The sequence below is a fragment of the Cucurbita pepo genome, chromosome LG09, assembly GCF_002806865.2.
Source record: "Cucurbita pepo subsp. pepo cultivar mu-cu-16 chromosome LG09, ASM280686v2, whole genome shotgun sequence".
Classification (NCBI taxonomy): Eukaryota; Viridiplantae; Streptophyta; class Magnoliopsida; order Cucurbitales; family Cucurbitaceae; genus Cucurbita; species Cucurbita pepo.
In genome coordinates this window covers 263,526-289,144 of record NC_036646.1, presented here as the reverse complement: position 1 = coordinate 289,144, position 25,619 = coordinate 263,526, and the positions used below count along the sequence as shown (strand labels likewise).

The 25,619-nt window shown below is 34.9% G+C and overlaps 4 protein-coding genes across 5 annotated transcripts; 1 reads left to right on the top strand and 3 right to left on the bottom strand.

Moving 5' to 3' along the window:
• Window positions 1-3,024: 3,024 nt before the first annotated feature.
• On the top strand, window positions 3,025-4,473 carry LOC111802324 (ethylene-responsive transcription factor CRF4-like). The gene has a single exon (XM_023686644.1). It carries the CDS (start codon window positions 3,378-3,380, stop codon window positions 4,368-4,370), a length of 993 nt encoding a protein of 330 aa, XP_023542412.1. The 5' UTR covers window positions 3,025-3,377; the 3' UTR covers window positions 4,371-4,473.
• Window positions 4,474-13,435: 8,962 nt separating this feature from the next.
• LOC111801432 (plastid division protein PDV1) lies at window positions 13,436-15,972 on the bottom strand. Its single transcript, XM_023685430.1, has 2 exons — window positions 15,547-15,972; window positions 13,436-14,101 (listed from the first exon to the last, which is right to left on the bottom strand). The coding sequence occupies exons 1-2, from the start codon at window positions 15,859-15,861 to the stop codon at window positions 13,589-13,591; spliced, it is 828 nt and encodes a 275-aa protein (XP_023541198.1). The 5' UTR covers window positions 15,862-15,972; the 3' UTR covers window positions 13,436-13,588.
• A 289-nt stretch (window positions 15,973-16,261) lies between these two features.
• LOC111801999 (cation/H(+) antiporter 4-like) lies at window positions 16,262-18,873 on the bottom strand. The gene is made up of 3 exons (XM_023686258.1): window positions 18,640-18,873; window positions 17,520-18,515; window positions 16,262-17,434 (listed from the first exon to the last, which is right to left on the bottom strand). Exons 1-3 carry the CDS (start codon window positions 18,871-18,873, stop codon window positions 16,313-16,315), a joined length of 2,352 nt encoding a protein of 783 aa, XP_023542026.1. The 3' UTR covers window positions 16,262-16,312.
• Window positions 18,874-23,545: 4,672 nt separating this feature from the next.
• On the bottom strand, window positions 23,546-25,599 carry LOC111801901 (arabinogalactan peptide 22-like). Of its 2 annotated transcripts, none has more exons than XM_023686126.1 (2): window positions 24,291-25,266; window positions 23,546-23,831 (listed from the first exon to the last, which is right to left on the bottom strand). In XM_023686126.1, the coding sequence occupies exons 1-2, from the start codon at window positions 24,412-24,414 to the stop codon at window positions 23,758-23,760; spliced, it is 198 nt and encodes a 65-aa protein (XP_023541894.1). In that variant the 5' UTR covers window positions 24,415-25,266; the 3' UTR covers window positions 23,546-23,757. The 2 variants fall into 2 exon arrangements, 1 of the variants encoding a protein (XP_023541894.1); XR_002816201.1 differs by lacking the exon at window positions 24,291-25,266 and adding an exon at window positions 25,574-25,599 and having other exon boundaries at window positions 23,743-23,831.
• Between the last annotated feature and the right edge of the window lie 20 nt (window positions 25,600-25,619).

The following is a 25,619-nucleotide window of genomic DNA, read 5'->3' as shown; positions in this document are numbered from 1 at the left end:
GAAGGGGGAAAAATNCACTTGTTAGGGTACACGAGTGACTTGACTAAGTACCTTGTTCTTGCTTAATCCTTTAACTTTTTCCTTTTAAATTTCATATTTGCTTTTGTTATGCTTGTCATGTGTGTTCTTTTTATACGAACTTCTCTTATTAGAAAACTTTCCCTTTTCTTTTAATTCTCTCTAATGCACTTTGTTCGTTTATAGCTTAATATTCTTTACTTTTTTTTTTCATGCATAACTCTTTTTATTAATCCACCTATCCACGTTTGTACTATTGTTATTTTCTTGTCTGTCTATTTTTATAACTATGGTTGCTCTACAAACTATATATTCACTCGCTTTAGACTACTTTTCATAATCATTTTTTTAATTTGTTCCAATAGGTTAATTTTGGGGTAAGGATTTAGGCGGGAAGTAAAAAGATAAGATTTAATCTTAAAATTTTAGAAACCAAGCTCGTTGGTATTTACTATTCAAGTGAATGAAACCCACTCAATTTTTAATCTAAGTTATTTATTTTATTTACTATAACTTAGCCGTTCCGTAGAAATAGAAAAATAGATGTCTACTAATTAAAATATTTGTGAACTAAAAAGGGATTTTTCTTCTAATTATTATTTAATTAAGACCTAATTTGAAGAAAAACATACAATAATTGTACTTTCCCTTTATTTTTTTGACAATAAAAACGACCGTGATCACTTATCATGGAATTACTCACTTTTAGCCCCAAAACGTCGCCGTTTTGTGAATTAATTTTTTCCCATTTTATGGAAAAAAACAATCGAACTTTATTAGTATTAAAATATTCCTTTTGTAAATTAAATGTGATTAATATTTTTATTATTCTTTTCTTGCTTTCCACAAATTAGCAAAAACATTATTTAATCACGAAAATGATCAGTGAAAAAATTAACATTTATTGCTGATAAATAACTTTTTCCTTTTCTTTTTTATTTTTTAATTTTTTGAAAAGCAAAGACGAATTGGAAAAGGTGTGCTAGGTGGGCCCACTGGCGTGAGTTGCGTGTATGATCGAAGGAAGGAAGGAAGGGAGGGAGGGGACGGATTTGTCCGGTTGCCGGTAAAATTTTTATTGTGGGTAATGATACTCTGCGTTGAAGGTCCATGACTTATCGAGGATTATCACGCTTTCCATGGGACCCGCTCGTGTGTGCTCTCTGCCACCGCCATCATGGCCACGTGTTCCAACCACAAACCCACCCTCTTATTTTCTTTTTATTATTGAAACAATTTGCTAAATTGAAGAGGCAAATTAAGATTTTGATATTAAATCATTTTATAATTTATATTCAAATTTTAGAATAATAATATTATTGGAACAATTTTCTAAATTGATATTTAAGAGGTAAATTAAGATTTTGATATTAAATCGTTTTAAAATTTATATTAAACTTTGAGAATAATACTAAACGTTACTTCTTTGGCCAATATAAATTAACATTACTGGTAACACAAAACAATTATTTTAAAAATGCATTTAATTTCCGTTTACAAGTTTGTGTTATGTTCTAAAGATCAATAATAGTAAAAAATCAGATCACAAAATTAATTAAAAATTATTTGATATTGAAGGAAAAGGAAATATTTTCTAATTCCATAATTATTGATTTGGGAAATTTTCTATTTCAAATAATTCATACCTTTTTCTCTTTTATTTTTATAACTCAATGTATATTTGTAAATTACTTTAAGCTCTTTCCAAATATGTTTTGAATCTAAATTTTTATTTTTTCCAAAAATTAATTATTTTGTCGAGATTTTGTAGCAAAATAAATCTCAAAATCTTTTAATTAAAGAAGTTATTCAGATTATCATAAAACGTATTTCTATACACAGTTTATAATTAGGAGGTTTCTTTTTTTTTTTTACCATATCTATTTTTTTTTCATTTGTATAATCTATATATGCAAATCCTTCGTAAATATAAAATCAAAATAGAAATTCTTTTATAAAAATAAATAAAAATTGTTTATTTAACGAATTTATTTAGAAGTAATTATATAATTTTAAAAAAATTAATGCCTAATTCTTTTTTAGTTTCATTTTAGTCTTTATATTTTTAATAAAATTTAAAATGAGTTGTTTGGTGTTATTTTTTTATGGAATTTTTTTGAATAATAATAATAATTTATATGAAATACAAGATATCATAAGATTATTTTTCAAAATTTAAGCTATATTTAAAATAAAAAAAATTAGAATATTAATTTTTTTTTGGAGTATAAATGGAAATAAAGGCAGACAGATGAGTGTTACCTGTCAGTAATTTAATTAGATTTAAAATTGAAAAGATTTTGTTTTCAGTTATGGATTAATCGGTAATTTGGCAAGTGAGTGGACAGAGTGTTTTTATAAACGCAGAGATAAAATAAAATTATTTTATTTAAAAAAGAGTCAAAATTTTTGACTGACTAATTAAACAAGACCGGGTATCCTGGTGTCACGTGACTGGCACCACGAAACTCGAGATGACTCACTTGCTGAGTCACCTCTCTCATATGATTTGTCCGATTGGGCCGTTCCTCATTTATGGGCCCACTTTGGTTACGTGTCGCAATCTTCATCGTCCAATGAAATGCGGCGGGCGGATGGGTGCATCTCCGTCGTAGACAACGGAATCTCATTCTTAAAACCGACCTATCCTTTGAAATTACGCTTTTACCCCTTCGTAGCCCACTTCAGTCAAAAGAAATATAGGGGGAAATTTTTCACTTTTTTAACTTGCGACCTACCTCTGTAATTCCTTTATTTTTAAAAATATCATTACTGAACTAAATATATAAAAAAAAATAGTTAAATGTTCAAAATTCAAACTTTTTAAGTAAATAGAGGAATCGGGCTAAATTTGGATTAACCCACTAATTATATTTTGATATAAATACCTATTTTAGATTAAAAATCAGTAAATATATTTAAAAAAAAAAAAAAAAAAAAGATGAAAATGGTAGGAGATAAAAGATAAAAAGAAAATATGAGAGAATATTAAAAAAGGGAATTTGGAAGGAAGAGTTGCCAAATTGAGCTATTGGGATCCTATAAAACAGCGATTTCAGTGTGTTTGGAGTCCTGAGAGATTTCTGAAACAGTACTTAGCCAACGCATCTCTCTCAATAAATACTCTTCTTCTTCTTCTTCTTCTTCTTCTTCTTCTTCCTTAAAACCCCATTACTCCCACAAAACACGACCAGGGAACACTCCCAACAACCGTGTTCCTCACTGTGTCCTTTTCACTCTCTTTTTCCTCTTGTGTGAATTCACAAAACGAAAAACTGTCTGTTTATTTGACTTACCCTTTTCGCCCCATTCTTCTGTAAAATCCCCCATTGTTCTCGCAGTTTCATGCTGAATCTGCCATGGAGGATACTCTGTTTTCTCCGGTTAAGTTCACAGAGCACCGTAGCTTCACCAACAAATTTTCCTCCAGGAAACAGCCCCCGTCCCAAAATCGACTCGTACGGATTGCCGTCACAGACCCTGACGCCACGGATTCGTCCAGCGATGAAGAAGGGGAGTTTTTTGAGAGACAGAGAGTGAAGAGATATGTAAATGAGATCAAAATCCAGACTGCCTCTCGAAATACCCTTTTACCCAGTGCCCGGAAGAGGCCTGCCGCGGAGGGTTCGGATTCACGCCGTCCGGTGAAGGCGGCTCCGGTCATGAATGGGAAGAAATTTCGTGGTGTACGCCAGCGTCCCTGGGGTAAATGGGCGGCGGAGATTAGAGATCCGGCCCGCCGTGTGCGGCTCTGGTTGGGGACTTATGATACGGCGGAGGAAGCTGCTATGGTGTACGATAACGCCGCCATTCAGCTTCGAGGGCCGGATGCTTTGACGAACTTTGCAATACCGCCGCCTCCGCTGCCGGAGACGGAAGTTGAGGCGGCGAATATCCCCTCTATTTCCGGTTCCTATGACTCCTCCTGCGAGGAGTCCCACAATTTATCATCACCGACTTCAGTTCTACGCTTTAGAACTCCGTCGCTGGAGGAATCCGAAAAGCCCCAAAACTCCAGCGGGTTTCAGAAACCGCCGCCACCGCCGATTCTGCCGATGGCCGATGACCAATTACGCGAATGTCAAGGCGAAACTTCGTTCTACGAGGAGTATTACACCGATTTCCCCAAATTCGAGGACGTCTTCCAGCTTCCGTGCTCCGAATCTCCGATGTTCTTGGAGGATCAGCCACTGTTTCTTGAAGAAAGCATATATAACGAAGGTTTCAGTGATTTGTTTACAAATTTGCCTGATGATTTTGGGTCGCCATTGTTGTCTTCGTCGATCAGTCAAGTGGGCGAGGACTATTTCGAAGATATTTTGATGGGATCGGACCCATTGGTAGTTCTGTGAGTGGCGCGTTGGAGAACCGGGCGGTTGGGCGGCGGTGGACCATCGCTTCCACCGATGTCGGCGGAATTTTGTTAGGATATCGCATCTCTGGAAAAACGGCTATTTTTGCGAGTTTTCNAATTATTTTAAAAATGCATTTAATTTCCGTTTACAAGTTTGTGTTATGTTCTAAAGATCAATAATAGTAAAAAATCAGATCACAAAATTAATTAAAAATTATTTGATATTGAAGGAAAAGGAAATATTTTCTAATTCCATAATTATTGATTTGGGAAATTTTCTATTTCAAATAATTCATACCTTTTTCTCTTTTATTTTTATAACTCAATGTATATTTGTAAATTACTTTAAGCTCTTTCCAAATATGTTTTGAATCTAAATTTTTATTTTTTCCAAAAATTAATTATTTTGTCGAGATTTTGTAGCAAAATAAATCTCAAAATCTTTTAATTAAAGAAGTTATTCAGATTATCATAAAACGTATTTCTATACACAGTTTATAATTAGGAGGTTTCTTTTTTTTTTTTACCATATCTATTTTTTTTTCATTTGTATAATCTATATATGCAAATCCTTCGTAAATATAAAATCAAAATAGAAATTCTTTTATAAAAATAAATAAAAATTGTTTATTTAACGAATTTATTTAGAAGTAATTATATAATTTTAAAAAAATTAATGCCTAATTCTTTTTTAGTTTCATTTTAGTCTTTATATTTTTAATAAAATTTAAAATGAGTTGTTTGGTGTTATTTTTTTATGGAATTTTTTTGAATAATAATAATAATTTATATGAAATACAAGATATCATAAGATTATTTTTCAAAATTTAAGCTATATTTAAAATAAAAAAAATTAGAATATTAATTTTTTTTTGGAGTATAAATGGAAATAAAGGCAGACAGATGAGTGTTACCTGTCAGTAATTTAATTAGATTTAAAATTGAAAAGATTTTGTTTTCAGTTATGGATTAATCGGTAATTTGGCAAGTGAGTGGACAGAGTGTTTTTATAAACGCAGAGATAAAATAAAATTATTTTATTTAAAAAAGAGTCAAAATTTTTGACTGACTAATTAAACAAGACCGGGTATCCTGGTGTCACGTGACTGGCACCACGAAACTCGAGATGACTCACTTGCTGAGTCACCTCTCTCATATGATTTGTCCGATTGGGCCGTTCCTCATTTATGGGCCCACTTTGGTTACGTGTCGCAATCTTCATCGTCCAATGAAATGCGGCGGGCGGATGGGTGCATCTCCGTCGTAGACAACGGAATCTCATTCTTAAAACCGACCTATCCTTTGAAATTACGCTTTTACCCCTTCGTAGCCCACTTCAGTCAAAAGAAATATAGGGGGAAATTTTTCACTTTTTTAACTTGCGACCTACCTCTGTAATTCCTTTATTTTTAAAAATATCATTACTGAACTAAATATATAAAAAAAAATAGTTAAATGTTCAAAATTCAAACTTTTTAAGTAAATAGAGGAATCGGGCTAAATTTGGATTAACCCACTAATTATATTTTGATATAAATACCTATTTTAGATTAAAAATCAGTAAATATATTTATAAAAAAAAAAAAAAAAAATTCTTTTTTTTTTTTTTTTTTTTTTCTTTTTGGTATACTTTCCTTTACCCGTTAACATAATCTGGGGGAAGTTGAGTGGACCGGGTTTGCTAGAGATATTTATTTATTTATTTTCCCTTTTTCTTTTTTGTTTAACTCAATAATTAAGGTTTATTATTATTATTATTAAGAATGTATAATGTGGAACGAAGAGTTTTGTATAATTTTATCTTAAATATTTTCACAATTTGTCTTTTGTTTAATTTTTTTTTTTTGGGGAGTACTTCCTTATTTTATTTATGTTCTTTACAAATAAATAATATATATATATTATAAACATGGTCTCCCAAGGTTTAGATTGTTCCATTGAACATCATGTCTGCAAAGTTGCTTTATTAAGTCATTCATTATTCTTTTCAATCTCTCAATCCCTCATTTTGCTGCAACACTATGCTCTTTATACATTTAAGGTTGTCGATGTCGTGCCTTGAGTCATTGTCAATGAACCTCATCTTAAATCTACCATTATTTTCCCTCACAGCCATGCACACGTTGGAGTTTGTCATACGCGCTCCATCAAATCTCACCAAAACAAGATATCTTTGCCTCCGATTGAACACGAAACTTGAATGATTACGCTTTGGTTCAACACATCACATCCAATACAATGCACATTCTAGTTCAACACATTATGACACGAAGTACAGGTATAGATGCAATCTAATTGAGTTGCTGGGGACTCGGTTGGATTTTAACTTGATTGAATACTAGACAAAAGAAGCTTGCCCTTATTGAAATTTTGGTTGTCGAGGTAAGTAAATTTACTATTGGAACATTTAGGGTTTGATTGGATGAATTGTATGTTTTAGAATTAGCACGTGTCACTGACACTGAACATTGGATATTATGCAATTAGCATATGTTATTACGATGATTCATCATAAATTTTCAAGACTTATAGTCATACGTCATACATTAATAAACGATAAAAGACATTGATGTTACACCATATCATAGAATAATTGTCTTTCTTTCGTTTCCTTACACTAAAACTACATTTTCGAGTCATGCATCAAGCACCCACACATAATGACAATACATTATTTCACATTCCTTTGATAGCGCGAACATATACATTCTCATAGTGAAGTCTAATTTTACGTGTGAGGAGTGATGATAGTCATAATCATGTTGCATAGTGTGCATTTCCCGGTCCCAACAGGGAAGCCGGGATACTTTATGGGGTGGGTGAGTTTGTGAAAAGGAAATAAATGGGGGTGTAGTGTTAGTTAAAAACAAATTGGTGTGATTAATGGTAATGTCAACTTCCTTTTTCTTCATTTTGTCAAACCCTGTTTTTGTGGTTTCAAGGTGACAGAACAGACTAATTTATTTTTAATATCTTAAAACACCTAACGCCCTTCTTAATCACTATTTAAATACGCATTTATTTTTGGTAACCTCGTTTTTAAATGCAAATCCCTCTCCCTCTCTCTCTCTCTCCCCATATATTTCAATTTCAAATGGATACTAATTAATTACTTATAAATATACAATAAAATCTGAATAATTTATTGGAAAAAGGAGGGTAATAGAATAAGCAAGGACAGGGGTCACGTGCACACAGCACGCACAATCATTTTTCTGAGGCCATAATTGTAATTAACTATTTTCTTAAAAAATAAAATCCAATGTTTATAATTAATAATTGTATTTTAGAATCAATGTCTTGTGCGAAGGAGAGACCACCCCATGGGACAACCTGTCCTTCCTATTTTGCTTCAATATTACTCTAAATAAATTTAAATAACTTATGCCCCCACTCTATTAATCATTATGTCTAAGATCTTCCCTTTTATGTATTCTTTTTCTAAAATTATAAAATAAACCATAAATATTTTTACACTAAATTTTTGTTTAAATTTTTGTTTAAATTGTCAAGTCACGCCCCAGTTACACGTACTACAAATCACAATTACAATTAGAAGTAAGTTTAATATCATTTTTGATGAGCGACAAGTTTGTAATTAATTTCGTTCCTTCCATTTTCATACATGTTGGCCTATATTTTTTTTGTCTTTTAAGGAAAAAAAGAAAAAAAAACACACAATTTGATTCATTTAAAAAATAAAAATGGAGAGGAATTTAAATTAGAAAATAAACCCAAATAATTATTATCCTTGAGAGAATTTATTATCTCATTCAATACATGGTATGTTCATATTAATAACATTCAGCCAATCGTACACAATTTTCAATGCTTTTTTTTTTTAAAAAAAAATTTAAATTTATTGATGAATTTACATTCTTGTATTTATTTTTTTCGTACATCTTTTATATCTATTAAATAATTGACTTATTGAGCACGATAATATTCAATATTTTGTCGTCTATTATTATTATTATTATTACAATTCATCCCATTAATAATTTTCAAAATAGTTAAATATTCATGTATTTAAGGTTAATCTACATAAATTAATTTAATTATTTCAAATAAATACTTATTTATGATTAGTAAGAGTATTCAATTTATTTAATTTAAACTTTTTAAAAATTATTTTTTCATATTTTTGTATCTAATATATATCTCTTAAAATATGTCCAAATTTTAATTTTATTAATTATAAACATATTTTAAAGGTATCGTTGAACTAAATTCATTTATATTAAGGTTGAAAATATAATTTCTCGTGAATTTGACACATGATATTCACTCTATCATTAAGTCACGGATGGAATTATATAAATTAAAATAATATTAGTTGAAAAATAAATAAATATAACACTAAAAAACCAGAGAGAATGAGAGGAGAGAGAGAGTGAGGAAACCTAAGAGTGAGATTTCGCAAGAAAAAAAAAATGATGACAATATGATTGCAAAATAATTTATTTATTATTTAATAAAAAAAAGAAAAAAAAAGATTGATATTTTTAATTAATTAAGTTAAAATTTAAATAAATATAAATAATTAAAAACTTTTATCATATTATGATTATTATAGCTATCCTTCTGTCTTATCTCATCAGCTTGCCTCCTTCACGTGAGGGTATTAATTAGTAAATTTTCATTAATTTTTGTACTTAATTAACTTAACTAAATATTTTGGGTTATTATATATATTTTTAATTCTGACCCTTGAATCATGAGTTTCCAATCCACTATTTAACCCATGCTGGTTGTGGTAATAATCATTAACCCCTTAATCTTTACTTTTACGTAATAATAAAAATCTTAACTTTTTTTAATTTCCTCTAAATATTTTAAACTTTTTTAGATTTAAAATGTCAATTAATTGTATTGGAATAAAAAAAAAAAAATAATACTACACTTTCGATCTATAAAAAAGAAAAAACATAGCTACAGAATAATGAGTTATCATAATACTTTTTTATTATTTATTTTCAACAACTCATTTATTAAGTAGAAAGGTAATAATAATAATAAAAATAAAAAAATAAAAAATTTCCAATTTTAAAGGAGAAATTTTAAAATATTTTATAAAATAGTTTTAGTTCGATAAGATTATGAGTATTTATCTTTTTATTTTATGATTTTGTATATAAAGTAATTATGAGAAATTAAATTGATAGAAGAAATTAGAAATCATTTATTGGAATTAAAAACACTATTCAATTATTAGCGAGGACAATGAAGGAACAAGAGATAATATTTATGGCAGCTAACTGTATAATAATAATTATTTTGTTATTATATTTTTTTTTATGAATATAATTGAAAAAAAAAAGGGTTGGAAGGACAAATGCATTGAGCTGTAAAGGCAAAAAGAGCTCCCAAACAAAACAAAACCCAAAAAAGGAAAAAAAGGAATTTCATAGAATAATAATAATAATAATAATAATAATAATCCGTTTATCAAACCAGCCAGGAAAGGAGGCTAAAATTTTATGCTTAAATGCCAAAAATCAATAAAGATAATATTAAATATCAATTTAATTTCGTATTTTTAATAAAATTTAAAATTCGTGCTTAATTTATTGAATTTGAATTATCATGAGTAATTCAAAATAAAGATTTTTTTTAAATTTTTTTTTTTTATTTTGTTGGTCCCCTACGACCTACATGTCTCTTATTTTCTGCCACTATGAGCCTCAATTCTCTCCCACACACACCTTATTACTCCTTTCCCAATGCTAGCTTGGGTTAGGTTTGTATATTGCAAGTGGTATTTGTTTATCATCATCTCAAACCTTTCCTAATCTTTTTCGATAAAAGTGTACGTGGTTCTTCGGTTCGATTCATTTTTGACATAGATAACGTCGGATTCACATGTTTGTTTAAGATTTTAAATCACAAAATTTAAAGTGTGACATAAGTTTTATGATAAGTTATAAAAATAAGAGAAAAATGGGAGTTTAATGTTTTGTTAGGAGTGATTATGTATGTTATGATAAGTTATAGTTAAAGATATATTCTTAATTTTTTTTAAAAAAATTCATATTATTGTTATTATTATTATTATAAATATAGATTAATTATTGTTATGAAAATCTTCCAAATATGTAATAAAAAAAAGAAATTTAATTAATAGAGTCANAAAAAAAAAAAAAAAAAAAAAAAAAAAAAAAAAAAAAAAAAAAAAACCAACGATACTGGGCCGAGGTTGATTTGACCCGGAATGGGACAGGACCCACAAGGGTAGGGCCGGTCAGATAGTTGACCCGGAGGTTTGTAGGGCCGGGTTCAGTCACAAAACCCAAGGCTCATGCTTAATTAGTGGAAATCAAGAAGCTTTCGGCCATGGGATTTTGGTCTCCATTCACAAATCTGTGGGGTCCGGTTTGGGTCGACCGGATCAAAGTTCAACGTACGGCAACCAAATGTGGGACCTACGAAATATGTCTCTATTATCTTAGGTCAATGTGACATGTGAGCAAATTTCTTAATCTATTTTTTTTTTTTAAAAAATCTAATACTAACAAAAAAAAAAGAAAAACTAGAGTTTATTGTAGGGTTAATTATTGAAATTTGGTCCTTTTTTTTTTTTAAAGATTTTTATTATGACCCTTTTTGTAAAATGCATTGAATTTTGACAGAATTGCCCCACATATTCANCTTAATTTATTGAATTTGAATTATCATGAGTAATTCAAAATAAAGATTTTTTTTAAATTTTTTTTTTTTATTTTGTTGGTCCCCTACGACCTACATGTCTCTTATTTTCTGCCACTATGAGCCTCAATTCTCTCCCACACACACCTTATTACTCCTTTCCCAATGCTAGCTTGGGTTAGGTTTGTATATTGCAAGTGGTATTTGTTTATCATCATCTCAAACCTTTCCTAATCTTTTTCGATAAAAGTGTACGTGGTTCTTCGGTTCGATTCATTTTTGACATAGATAACGTCGGATTCACATGTTTGTTTAAGATTTTAAATCACAAAATTTAAAGTGTGACATAAGTTTTATGATAAGTTATAAAAATAAGAGAAAAATGGGAGTTTAATGTTTTGTTAGGAGNAAAAAAAAGGTATATAATTAAAGGAGGAGAAAACAGGAAGAAATGGTGTCAGATAAGTAACATGTGAGGTGTATGGAGGGTTCCTGCACCCAATTACATTTGTCCCCTAATTTTACTCCACGTGGCAGTATCATCAATAGTCAGCATGCCTAATCACTCGACACGTGGCTTACATTATATTAATGAATTGACAAATTTAAAATTAATATCACTGGAGTAATGAATGCAAGGGACCCGTTTGGCTCCGACAACAAAAGGGTCTATGTGGGAACGGGACTTCAATGTCTTTGTTGGTGGATTTTTGTTTTTCTCTTCCAAATTATAGCTTTCATATTTTAAATATGGTGTTTCACTTTATTTAGCGATTTGGATAAACACGAATCATTAATTTCAAACTCCATGATAAAAAAGAACAAAGATTCAATCAAATTGTCTCGCGANAGTGATTATGTATGTTATGATAAGTTATAGTTAAAGATATATTCTTAATTTTTTTTAAAAAAATTCATATTATTGTTATTATTATTATTATAAATATAGATTAATTATTGTTATGAAAATCTTCCAAATATGTAATAAAAAAAAGAAATTTAATTAATAGAGTCACTTTTTTAAAAATAATGCAACCAAATAATTTTATGATATAAATGGATGAAAAGGAATCAACATGGAAGACTTTGGTAAGAAACAAAAATTGGATGTGATTTGTCACTGTCACATCTTCTTAACAATCTGAAAACATCGAAAAGTTAAAGAGAGGAGTTTGCATAATAATTTACATTAAATGAACCATGATAAACTTTTCCAAAAAAAAAAAAAAAAAAAAAAGCCCCGCTCTAGGGGGGCCCAAATAAAATGGGGAAAAAAAAAAGGTATATAATTAAAGGAGGAGAAAACAGGAAGAAATGGTGTCAGATAAGTAACATGTGAGGTGTATGGAGGGTTCCTGCACCCAATTACATTTGTCCCCTAATTTTACTCCACGTGGCAGTATCATCAATAGTCAGCATGCCTAATCACTCGACACGTGGCTTACATTATATTAATGAATTGACAAATTTAAAATTAATATCACTGGAGTAATGAATGCAAGGGACCCGTTTGGCTCCGACAACAAAAGGGTCTATGTGGGAACGGGACTTCAATGTCTTTGTTGGTGGATTTTTGTTTTTCTCTTCCAAATTATAGCTTTCATATTTTAAATATGGTGTTTCACTTTATTTAGCGATTTGGATAAACACGAATCATTAATTTCAAACTCCATGATAAAAAAGAACAAAGATTCAATCAAATTGTCTCGCGAAGATTTGATTTTTTCTAAGAGGATGTCGACAAAATCATCTTTTCAAATGATAATTCCTAAGGAGTGGTATGCAAGGACTTTTCCGAACTAGATATATGCTTTGATTATAAAGATCAACTTACCGAGAAGGGAGTTTGATTTTAAGGTTCACTCGCCGNAAAAGGCAGCAGAGAAACTTAGAAAGAGAGAACACATGAAGAGACGAATTAAGACAAAAAGTTAGAAGGATGCTTGAAAAGATTTTTGATGTGGACAGAAAGGAATGATCTGTTTTGTAGTAAAAGAGAAATTTGGGAGTGATTCATGGGGTGAGATTGAAGAGTGATGCATGCAGGCTTTCAAATTAAACAAGTCAAAGAAAGCCTCACCGGACATGGCTACAAATCAACATCAAACACTTAGCCGGCCGACACTTCCACACGTGGTCAAAGAAGATTTGGTTTTCTGTATAAACAGTTAGCTTCTTGAGTTCATATTGACCCACGTTCAATCATTTCTTCATTTGTTCTTATGGACCCTAATCTAGTTGTTCTACATTATGGGTATTGGGTTTGGGTCTCTCAAGGTCAGGACCTAATGGGGAGAGAGCTGTATTCAGGCCCAATGGACATGTCCTTTACTTGATCACTTCACAAATCTTGGTATTGCATTCATGAAAGTTTGTTGGAGAAGATTTAAAACTCTCTATCCACTACACATGACAACCTCAAGAATGGTGATGAAACTTCTAACAACTAAATCAAATAATTTTCATACAACAGACATGATCATATTCGACTCATTCCACAGGATAAGCAGCTGACATTTAGTGAAGCAGATAAGAGATGCATCAAAGCTTGAAAAGTTTAATATATTCACACTAACCCCTAGCTGATAACACGTCGAAGTTGCGGAAATCTTCGTTTGGGGAAGATCCTTCGAGCCGAGATGTTCTCCGAAGATTTCTGTTGAAGGGAATATCGTCTTTCTCAGGTGATGGCTCCTTGTATGCTATATGGTGCATATGCAGAAATGCAAGCATGCTGATTGCAACCAGGGCAGCATTGCCAAGTATCCCGCCCACATTATCCATTTTGAGGGATTTTCTTGCTATGTCGAGAGTTGAGAATAGCATCTTGACAACAATATTAGACCTCTTTGAACTGTTCAATGCAAGCTTCTCACAATTTGGGGTAAATGGTGGAGCATCTTGTTTCCCATGCGAAGCATAGTTAGCAGGATAACGTACATCTCCAACAAACGCTAAGGCTTCGCTGATGACTTTATAGTTCTTACCATGATGTTCAGCCAATCTCATTGCAAGAACAATCCTACTTTGCTCTAGTCGTGCAATTGCAGCATCTCTATCAACCTGTTGTTGCACTTGCACGGTCTGCAAAATCGAAACAATGAATTCGCCAAAGAGAATGTCAAGACTCAAAAAATAATATGTTCCCCCTAATGAAATACTTATCATCGTAACCCCACAGGCAAGAAGAAATAAAAGAATGCTGTTCATTACTGCTTTCATTTCAAACTGAAGCATCTATGTTTCCATTAAAGGTCTTCTCTACGCTAAGCATCTATGTTTTGTCCGTCCTATGAATATGAAGAAAAAGCTCAATGTCACAGCCCAAGTCCACCGCTAGTAGATATTGTCTACTTTAGCCCGTTACATATCGCTATCAGCCTCACGGTTTTAAAACGCATCTACTAGGAAGAGGTTTCCACACCCTTATGAGAAATGCTTTGTTCCCCTCTCCAATCGATGTGGGATCTCACAATCCACCCCTCTTGGGACTCAGCATCCTTGCTGGCACACCGCTCGGTGCCTGACTCTAATACCATTTGTAACAACCTAAGTCCACCGCTAGCAGATATTGTCCGCTTTGGCCTGTTATGTACCACCGTCAACCTCACGATTTTAAAACGCGTCTACTAGGGAGGGGTTTCTACACCTTTAATAAGGAATGCTTCGTTCCCCTCTCCAACCAATGTAGGATCTCACACTCAACCTTGTTCAGAAGACTGTCTTCGAAACAATTTGCTGAGCTTGTTTTTAACTAATCACTGAATGACTGGTAAAAGTTTGGTATCTGCCCATGATTTCTAGAGGGATGACAAACTTCCATTGATCTAAAAAGCAGTTCATTCATAGAAGACACAACTTTGTTTTTTTGGAAACCATCCTAAGCAGCCGTAAGAAATTCAAGAAAACTTATGGCTTCAAGAACATTAAAATAGAAAATTTGTAGGTGTATTGACATTCTGATTGACACACAATTGCCAGACTTAATTCAGCTTAGCGTATAATCTTAATGAAAAAATGAAAAGGAACATCCTGTAAAGCTCCCTGAATCATGATTTAGAAGTTGAAACAAGACCAAGTAACATAACTATTGCATTCAAATTATCTCAACAGCAAGCTTTCTTTCCCCCTTAACCCTCTAAATGATGGAACAACAGAAAGCTTCCAATAACCAGAGACCAAGACAAACAGACGCGACAAGAAATTAACACATTCCCATCTTTAGCTAAGTGAACACAAATTAAGGAAAATGAATTTAAGATTCCTGTTTTCAATTTTCCAGACAGCAGAAAACACAGAAAATCATAAATTACAGATGTAATCCCGATTGGGAGGTAAGAACACTGAATTAAACCGCAAACCAAGCTAACAGTACATAATCTGGTGATTCGGGTAATAATGGAACCCCCAAAAGGATCGAAACAAGGATTTCCTGTTGTCTCTTCCGTCAAATTCGTCATCGATCAGAAAAAGAATAGGCGTTAATTAATTAAAAGAAGCGCACGGAATTGGGCAAAAAATCAACATACATGGAAAAATTCAAGCTGATCTTCGAGATTCTCAAGCGCAGTTCGAATGGCGTTTAGACTTCTGGCCTCCTGGATAGCCGAATCATCGACGTGGATCCGGAAGTCCCTGACGAAAGGGGAGGGGCCAGCAGGGTTGTGAGTGGGTCGGCCACTGGGGGACTTGGAATCCTTGGTGTCGGATTTCCTGAGATTTTGGGTGGAGGTGAGGAAGTGGTCTCGGGTAATGGAGTGAATAGCTTCACTGAGCTTATCGTGAAGGTCCCAAATCTTCTCGAGGATAACCTCGATTTCCTCGAGTTCCATGTCCCATTTCATGGCGGGAAAGGGAAAGACAGAGAGGGGAGAAGAGAAGAATGGAGAAGGATTTGTTTGGGGGAAGGTATCTGAAGCTGAAACTGTTTGGATTCAGGTTTTGGGCCACAAAAATTTCAAATTTTATTTCCAACAATTTTTTTTTTTTGGATTTTCTTCTCAACTTGGCCCGTATTCGCTTATAGAGACTCATAATCCACCCCCAAAAGGGACTATGCATCATACTCATTTCCTTTTCCAATAATCAAGGTGGAATCCCACATCTTTTTTATCATTAACAAATTACTAAACATGAGTACATACACCAAAAATNGGATGGTTAGGAAAGAAATGAGAGATTAATGCAATACATTAGGAAAGAAGTTTCCCATTAATGGAGTTTTATAAAAAAAATTTGGGGATCTAGTTGTGTTGAGGAGTGGGATAGTGGGATGATGAAATGAAGTATATATTACTACTTCTGTTGTTGTATTACCAAGACAGAAGTTCTTGTGTTGATATCAAGTGATGCAATCAAATCCCCAAGAACTCCCAGCTCTGGAAACTCATTCCATTCACTTAGCCCTGATGTTTGAGGCGATGATGACTCCAACCCTTTTCTTCTTCCTACGATCATCAGATCATATTGATTCACTATTTCTCTGAGTCTCAACGCTGTTTGAGGCCCATCTTCACTCTCTTCCTCTATGAGCCTCACCCTCCCATCCCCCAAGAATGTCGTTTTGAAGTCCTTGATCACCTCAGAGTCAAGGATCTTGTCCCATTTGCTGGACCCATCATCCACTGCCGACCCAAGTTTCAGGACTGTTAGATCAATCTCTGAGTCCCTTGCCATTCGTTTTGCAAATGAAATGGCCTCTCGATCATCACTCCCTCCCAAGAATATCACACAGACTGAATACTTGCATTTCCCACGCCCTACTGATGCCATGGAAGCCAGGCTCCCTAAACGCCCTTTGTCAGCCAAAATGGCCACCGAGCAAGGCGCTTTCTCAATGACACTGCAGTTCAAATGTCTCATTGTGTTGTCCTCTTGGTCTATCAGCCCATCACTTGTCCATGTCCTGTGGAAACACAATATTATGAGGGATGTGAACTTGTCCATTGCCAATTTGTATACGTCGTTGTGCATGAACTTGCTTGGTGAGACTGTGGTGAAGCATTCAGCATACACTGCGCCTGAATTTTCCTGCTCCAAGTGCTCAAAAGAAACGATGACATTTTCTGAGTAGGCCGGTTGGTCCCCAATTGGCTTGTCTTCCTGTCTGTGGGAAATGAACACGGGGCTCGACCGCCCCACGAGCGCGATCAGATGGAGCACGTAAACCGAGATGGGGTTGTCTGGGGTTGGACATGTGATGTTCAAAAGATGAATCAAGCCATAGATGTTTTCGTTTTTGTGAATGCAAGCAAGGATTCTCAGCTCTGAGTTGGGGCTCATGTGCATGATGCTCCTGTTCTGGTTGCTTGCTTGTTTCCTTGAAAGGTCATTCACGCATTTCACTCCAATTGGCGCAAAGGTTGCAAGAAGGAATATGAAAAATGTGATCCACCCCATCGTCCCTTTGCTGATAACCTGCAAAATCAGCCAAACCCCACAAGAAATAAGACAAGATTCTTACACAATTAACAACAAAAGTAGAGAGGAACAGAGAAAATACTCTGTATTCAGTGTAGAGTGAGGTAAAGGCCAACTCAACAACACCCTTGCAGCTGAGAATGAGGGACAGCACCAAGGAATCTCTAGTGCTCAGCTGACAATACAATGAGCCAAGAAAGACACACGAGAATTTGACTACACTAGTTATAAAGGCAAGAATTACGGTAACTCTTGTAAAAGCAGCCCCATATGCTATGAAAAGCTTGGATAAATCCACCTTGAGAGAACAAGTAATGGCAAACAGTGGCACGAAAAAATCTGAAACAAAGGATTCCATCTTCTCAACAAAAGAATATCCCGCAGGGCCTCCATCAGGAATGGCCAATCCCAACAAATAAGGCCCTAAGATTACTGAGTGCCCCAAAACAGTAGATGTCATAGAAGAAAGCAGAACCAAAACAAAAACTCCTTGGGTACTACCACGGCTCACTGGCTTCCCTTCAGGTGTTCGTTTCAGAATCCAAATCACTGCAGGCCTAAACAAAAATGACACCAAAAAAACTTGAACAAACAATGCTCCAAATGAATAATACACTTTTGCAGCACTCTCTCGTGTCAGTTGTTTTGTAGTTAACATAGAAATTAGGCTGAATATGTCTGCAACTAATGCTGAGGACAGCCCCAAACGACCAAGTTCTGTGCTCACGATTTTCAGCTCATTTAAAAGTGAAGCAATCACTGGAAATGAGATCATACTTTGCAGTGAAGTCATTAATGGGAGCTTTCTTATCTCTTCAACAGTTAGGCCTTTGTGGAGAAAAGAACACACAAAAAGACCACAAAATAGAGGCACAAGAACTGAAGGCATTCCAATTATCCATGCTTTCTTGCCTGTTTGCATAGTCATTCTGATATCCATTTTGACTGCTGTTATGAACAAATATAGCGTGTACCCGAAATATGATAGCAATCCCAACACCTCTTCACTGTCAATCCTAAAAAGCTTGAATTTTGCTTCGTCAAACGCGCCCCAGGAACAACCAAATATCATTCCAGTCTGTTTCAATTGCAAACATCATCAAATCATTAAAAGGGTTCCATTTGTTATCGATGTTTTAACTGTTTATTCATGTATTTAACAATTAACCCAATATAGAACAAAGTGGAATGTGTAGAGTTACCAAAATTTGAGAGGAAATTTTGGAGGCCCCAAGACGCTTGAGAAGCAGCTGAATAGTTATCATCATCAAACCGAACACAACCAACTGTAATTCCAAGAGAGGCAAGGAACTGTTGAGCCACCATTGATAGCTATGAGCATTTGCCCACAAACCATCTGAGTTTACGAAAGGCAACACACTCAAACAAATTTGGTTCGTCCCGTTTGCCGTGGAGTTATGCTTAATCAGCGACATATTCTTCTTCTCTCCGACCACACGACACAGACAAGAAGATCCAAAGGAACAAGAACAAATGGAAAAACAAAGAATGTTTGGAGTTTCTGCTTCAAAGTTGGCGTCTTTTCAATTGGGTTTGGCTCGATAAGTTGTTTCCTACAACCAATACACGCATCAGGGAATAAAAACAAAGACAACGAAGATTTGTTCAGTTCTTTGTTGTGTGTTGGGTTTCATTTTCCTTGTTTGGAAATTTGTTACGAAGCAAAGTTCACGGTGAAAACAGAGACATCACTAAGGTCTATGAATAGTTATTATAGTTAACAGAATCTTCAGAGATCCAAACTGGAAAACACAAAAATAGTTCAACAAGAATTGATATTTATCTGTTCATTAAAACAAATGGGTTTCTGTTAATTGATTTGCTGAATAAGAAGAAAAATTTGATAAAATAAATCTTCCTCAAGCTGTTCATGTTTGATGAAACGACAACATTTTGAGAGATGTGGTCTAGTGCCAATTAAGAAGGAGATATGGATATGTTTCTGGCTCGAAAGAGATTTATTAAACATATATGTCAAATTCATCAAATTTGAACATACCTCACAATATAACAAAAATTATTAATTATAACTCAATTTTTTCACATAATACTTTAAATGGCCATATTACTGTTGTCTCAAGAGGGTCTGGGTGGTAAGGTTTTATATGCATGACCACCTGTTTTTTTTCTTTCCTCATCTTAGTCTTACTACAATCTCAATTGAATACAGGATGAGAGTATGAGACTAAAATGAGAAAAATTGTAATCGTATTAGTACCCCTATGGAAAATGATCTAAAAACGGCTGAAGTGCAAAACTATTTGGTGGTGATTCGAATGCCAGAGCTATCAGCATGCTACTCACCTGCGCGTGAAGCCGACCACCCAGCCACGGCGAGGGCGCCTGAGAACCCACTTTTGTCTAGTTTGACTTTCATTTACTTTGCTTCAATTTTGATATTGATCCTAATTTAGCTCGAATCAGGACCTATCAGTGAGTTTTCAGGAAGTTTGGAACTTCCAATGAGTGGATACTAGCATGCGAGCTTAGACAAGTAATACTTATAGGGATCACTAGGAAGTGTTAGCATGCAAGCTTATCTTACATTAGGTGGTTAAAATAAGCATGTTTAGAACTTTAATGAGCTATATGGATAAGTGTAGTATGTTAAAAAAATTACGAAAATCCCTCTAGTATGAAAATAGAGGACGCATGTATATTAAATGGTTTCCGCTGTACTAGAATGGAGGATGGAAAATTTGTGATATGTACTTTAGATGTTAGATAGACGTTATCTCCACGTTGATCATGTTTAAATTGTATGCTAGATTTAGGTGAATGTATATATGAATTATATATGCTTAGTTGATTGATAGTAATATCTCTATCTTAAGCCTGCATAAACGTTTAGATCATGATTTGAGTGCACTAGGTGATCGAGTGAATCTCCCTCGTAAAGCATATATGAATCAAAATAAATTTAGGGGAGTAGAACTAGAGTGATTTATGCATTGTCTTAGGTTAATACATTTCCGGTCGCCGAGCACCTAGGATCATGAGCGACAATTAGAGACTTAGATACCCTCGAGATCTGACTTAGCCACAAGGAGCTAAACCTGAACAACTTTGAAACACGAGATGTGACCTATTCTGCATAGACGACCTAGAACCTAATAAATCTCCACGACACCTATAGAGAACTATAAGAACTTATAAGATTGATGATAACATTGAGAAGTCACAGTGTATGAAGATATAGCCCGCCTTGATAGGGGACAAGGGACTACCAAGGCATTTCTTCAGGCTGATAGTAGTGTGATGGCGTCTTCAGACCCTCTACTACCCTTTCCACTCCGGTAACGAGCTAGGTGTCACAATCGCACTTTGATGGCAGCAAACTTGCGATTGTGCAGCACTCACTTCCCAGCAACAAGTGAGTTAAGCCTATTCGTTCTTGCGTCGCCTACGGCCAAGCGATGAATGCTCGAGCCTCTGGCCCAGGTTCAAGAAGAAAGTCTTAGAAAATGGGGGCAGAGAGATTTTGAAATAGAGTTTTGAAAGCAACATTTGAGAAATTGAAATTGGCGTTGTATGAGAATGTAAGCAAAAGACAACAACAACGGCTTACTGCATATAACTATCGGGTAGGGAGAAGTTGACAACTAGTCATATCCCCTATAGTACATTTTGAGGCATTTCATGTCTGGCAAACCTAGACATGATTTTTCCGAATCGTCATATTCCCTAGAAATACAAAAGTAAAACACTACAACATGGAAATACATAAAGGGTTTGACTTGTCATGAGCATGCGGCCATGGGCAACATGCCTTGGACGAGCATGACCATGACACTAGGCACAGATCGTGTGAGATCCCACATCGGTTGGAGAGGAGAACGAAACATTCCTTATAAGGGCATGAAAATCTCTTCCTAGCAGACGTGTTTTAAAACTGTGAGGTTGACGATGAAACGTAACGGACCAAAGTGAACAATATCGGCTAGCGGTGGGCTTAGGCTGTTATAGATCGTCTAAGGTAGTATGAGCTTCAGTTTCGTGGAATGACCAGTGATCTCTTAAACAGGGTCATTGTGCTGTAAACCCATTTCTGAGAGGGGAGCGTGAGACCAACCTCCCTGGGATGATGTTCAGACTAGAAATCACCACATTGTCTCATCAAAATTTTACGAGGTCTCACCTTAATTCAAGTCGTCGATCATTCACTATGTAAGCAAAGTAAGCTGCCAAGAACAAAGAACAGAAAGATTGTAGCAACTCAGCAAAACAAAGGTAGCCTCCAGGCCGTTAGCAGATGGTATGATGTCAATAGAGCTTCCACTTCCATTTCCACTCCGGTACCAGTACCGTCGAGCCAAGCATAGACCGGTTAGGATTGTGTGACCGCTAGTTTAGTTGGATTATCCTGCACAACATATCCATTCTGAGAGGGGATGTAGAATTATAAGGATAGTCTTAGTAGTTGGCAAGCACACAAGTGTTGTTCCTCCAACCTTGGATGACTAGATGGTCCTGTGTGGGTAAGGTTCGCCAGCTAACCTCCCATGGATAATGAGAGCAGGCTAGCATACACCATGTTGTCTCTACCAGAGAGAGAGTTTTACTTGGTAGTGTCTCAATCTAGGACAGCAGTTAGTTACATACTGCTTAGGCAGAGTAAGCTACCTAAGTCTAAGAACGGAAAAATAGTTCACCACAAAAATGAGATTTGTCACCCAGAAGACCTACGACGCCAGAAATGGTGAACTAGACCCTCCATACTCAGAGTGGGTCTGTGAGTAGTTAAAGCACCACACCTTAGATATTCCGGTAGTAGTAGAGATTAGCCCGAACTTTCTAGAGCCTAGAGTAAATCTCATGGGTACCTACTAGGTTAAAGATGTGATGAGAGCTTATAAGTAGGTTGCTTACTGAGTATATTTATATATTTATCCCTTTCCTTTCTCTTTTTAGGTGTTCGCAAGTTGTCGGTCAAGGGGGAGGAGCGTTCTAGAACTGTGCGGTCATAGAGGGGATCGTTCTGGAGCGTCAACCCATTTTAAAAAGGACAAATAAGGTCCATCATGGCAATATCCTGCTCCTCACAATCTCGAGCTTCCAAAATTTACTTTTCTAGGCTCCAACATTGACCTCCAAGCTTCAGAAGTCCTGAGTTTGCTTGAATCTCCTTGAACGACCGAAAAAATGAAAAATTGCCACAAAGAACAAGAGCAGCTGAAACTCCAATAGAGGCAACATATTTTTGAGCCACCATTGATCATCATCGTATTGTGTTGGAACATCTAAACATATTTCAATCGTAGAGTGTATCTGGTGAGCAAATGTTGGTGAACATTCTGCTTTCCTTAAACTTGGTTCCAATCCAACGACATGTCAGACAACAAATGCCTAAGAAAATGACACACATTCTACCTGTATTAATGCTATTTTATTTTGTTGCTTTAGACCTCTTATCTGGTTGGCTATAAAGAGGGCTCATGCCTAAATTTAAGAGATAGGGACAACTAAAAGACAATAGAAGTGGGTTTGTGTTTATTCCTTTAATTGGAAGTTTGTTTCTTCACATGAAAATCCATAAATTTGTCCTCTCAGCTGCTTCTTCTTTGAAACTATGTGTCATCATTCTCAAGTTCTCTCTCTGTCTCGTTTTTTTTTTGTTTGCAAGTCCAAAGATTTGAAATTCATACTCAACACATCCCCGGTTATTAAACGTATTGATGCTGATGCGCCGTCTCTGTGGTAGCATCTCTTATGCAACTTCTTTTCACCAATGTAATATTTTCGAGTTAGATTATTGGTCGATTCCTAAAAAATAACATTTTATTTGCATACATTTTCACATGTTGTCTATGCTTTTAGATGAGCTTCTAAGACACAAATTTTCAAAAATTAAGCATCATCGGGTTAGTATTGATCTTCAATTGTTATCGCTCACTCTAGCCGTGAATCGGGTTCTCATTCATGTGTCTTCTAAAAGGCCTTGCTTCCTATGCAACTTCTTGTTTAGTATTTCTTGATTCTTTTTTGCTTCTTCATCATTTCAATTAGGATATGAATGGATTCTATCTGGTTTTTCAGTTTTCTTCCTTGAATTATTCAAAGAGAGTGGCTGATTTTGGAGATTTATGATACCCAAATGAATATAATGATCACTCAAGAAAAAGAATGATAAATATATAATAATACAACTGACTTTCTACAAATGAAATCTCTGCCAATCTTTCAAAAAAAAAAAAAAAAGGTAAAAGGCATTTGAAACACCACGCCCTCCTCCCTTCATCTCATACACATAATTGGAGCTTCTTCTGTTTTTGGTGCTTTTGGTGCTTTTGGAAGTTGCATCAATGGATGATATAAGTGAGCGCTAAAGCCAGCAGCATTAGAATGTATGCTATGCCTTGGTCTATTGCGGTGCCTGCAACATGATGAAATCCATTCAAATCCTTTCTCAATTTAGGGAGATTGATTTTCAAAACGCAATAACTCTTCTCTTCGAATACCAGAAACCCATTTTCAATTTAAGCAGATTTAGCTGTATTTGAAGATGAGAGTTGGTTTCAAAACCATTCTCGGATTTTCTGTCATCTCTCCCCTGTAAAATTTTCAAGAATCAAACAGAAAATGTCTACAAAAGGCAGGTTTTTGTGGGAGAAAAGAGTGGATTTTGTTTCAATTCAAACAAGGAGACACATTTCCCGAAACCCATTTCCAATTCAAGGAGATCCAATTGAATTGGTACTGGTTCGAACATGGATTTTGAAGAGAAGAGAAGAGAAGAGTTGATTCTAAAGCCATTTTTTGATATCCAGTCATTTTCCCAGCAAGTTTCTCCAGAAACAAACAGAAAAAAGTACCAAGGATAAAGCGAACTAACCATCGCTAGTGGGAGCCGGAGCTGGAGAAGAGGCATGCTCAGCTCGAGATACAGGCAACATGACAACATAAAAGATAGCAATAATCACAGCATAGATTCCAAAACAAGCCCTCAAAACAGCCATCTCTGTCTCTCTGTTCAATCCAAAATGCCCTTTCTTCCTCAATAAAAGACAGAAAAACAAGAAGAACAAGAACAAGAAGAAAATTGAGAGCTGTGAATGAGGATGGCTATGGAGGGATTTGGGTTTAGTACTGTTTGGGTTTCAACTGCTAAAGTCTTGGGAATCCACGCCAACCCATGTGAGTCTTCATTCTCTTTCTTTCTCTCTCTAAAGATTCCTTCTTTTTTATGCTGCTTTGCTGGATCCTTAATTTACTTTACAAAAAGACAGACTGTAAACTGGTACTTGCCTAATTCCTTATCTGCTTATCTGGGAAGCCACCCCTTTGCTGGCAACGTTTTCCCTCTATTTCCCTATTTTTGGCTTCTTTTCTCTGCCAACGCCCTTTACAGCAATCTTGTGGCTGTGTATGATTGTATTACATTTAAACATGGTCCATGCTTTCTTCCATTTGTCTCCTATAATTCAAAATTCTAAGGTTCAAAACCGACAAGAGAATGTTTTGAGTACAATCATAAATCTACAAACCAAATGTAGATTACACAATTCTATGTTTGTGTGATCTATTCATTAGCATAATTCAAATACGAGTTAGAACAAAACCGAACTTCCTAACTCGAGCTTAGTGAAGCAAGAGTCAAACATCCAGTTAAGAAATCAAGCAATTTCACTTGCACCTTAGAGTCCTACATAACAGTCCGTGGAGCCGTTCTTCTTGAGAATAAATTCTTGTTGCCAGTTCATTAGAGTTGTGATTGTTCGAAACCATTCTGTCATCACATGGGTATCTTCATAATAACTACCAACCACAATCATTGTTCTTCAACAGAGATTCTTTTCCCTATTCACTGATTAACTTAAGAACAATTTATAAGACTTTTAGCATCCTAAGTAGATGGTGCAACTAATACTTTTGAGAAATGAACCAAAANGGAGAAAAGAGTGGATTTTGTTTCAATTCAAACAAGGAGACACATTTCCCGAAACCCATTTCCAATTCAAGGAGATCCAATTGAATTGGTACTGGTTCGAACATGGATTTTGAAGAGAAGAGAAGAGAAGAGTTGATTCTAAAGCCATTTTTTGATATCCAGTCATTTTCCCAGCAAGTTTCTCCAGAAACAAACAGAAAAAAGTACCAAGGATAAAGCGAACTAACCATCGCTAGTGGGAGCCGGAGCTGGAGAAGAGGCATGCTCAGCTCG

Excerpts from the sequence above, each read along its gene's own strand:
- LOC111802324 (XM_023686644.1), top strand. The coding sequence starts at position 3,378 with ATGGAGGATACTCTGTTTTCTCCGGTTAAGTTCACAGAGCACCGTAGC.
- LOC111801432 (XM_023685430.1), bottom strand. The coding sequence starts at position 15,861 with ATGAAATGGGACATGGAACTCGAGGAAATCGAGGTTATCCTCGAGAAG. Across the intron at positions 14,102-15,546 it reads ATCAGCTTGAATTTTTCCAT|ACCGTGCAAGTGCAACAACA; the intron begins GTATGTTGATTT and ends TCGATTTTGCAG.
- LOC111801999 (XM_023686258.1), bottom strand. The coding sequence starts at position 18,873 with ATGTCGCTGATTAAGCATAACTCCACGGCAAACGGGACGAACCAAATT. Across the intron at positions 18,516-18,639 it reads AAATTTCCTCTCAAATTTTG|ACTGGAATGATATTTGGTTG; the intron begins GTAACTCTACAC and ends CAATTGAAACAG. Across the intron at positions 17,435-17,519 it reads CACTCTACACTGAATACAGA|GTTATCAGCAAAGGGACGAT; the intron begins GTATTTTCTCTG and ends CTGATTTTGCAG.
- LOC111801901 (XM_023686126.1), bottom strand. The coding sequence starts at position 24,414 with ATGGCTGTTTTGAGGGCTTGTTTTGGAATCTATGCTGTGATTATTGCT. Across the intron at positions 23,832-24,290 it reads TCCGGCTCCCACTAGCGATG|GCACCGCAATAGACCAAGGC; the intron begins GTTAGTTCGCTT and ends ATCATGTTGCAG.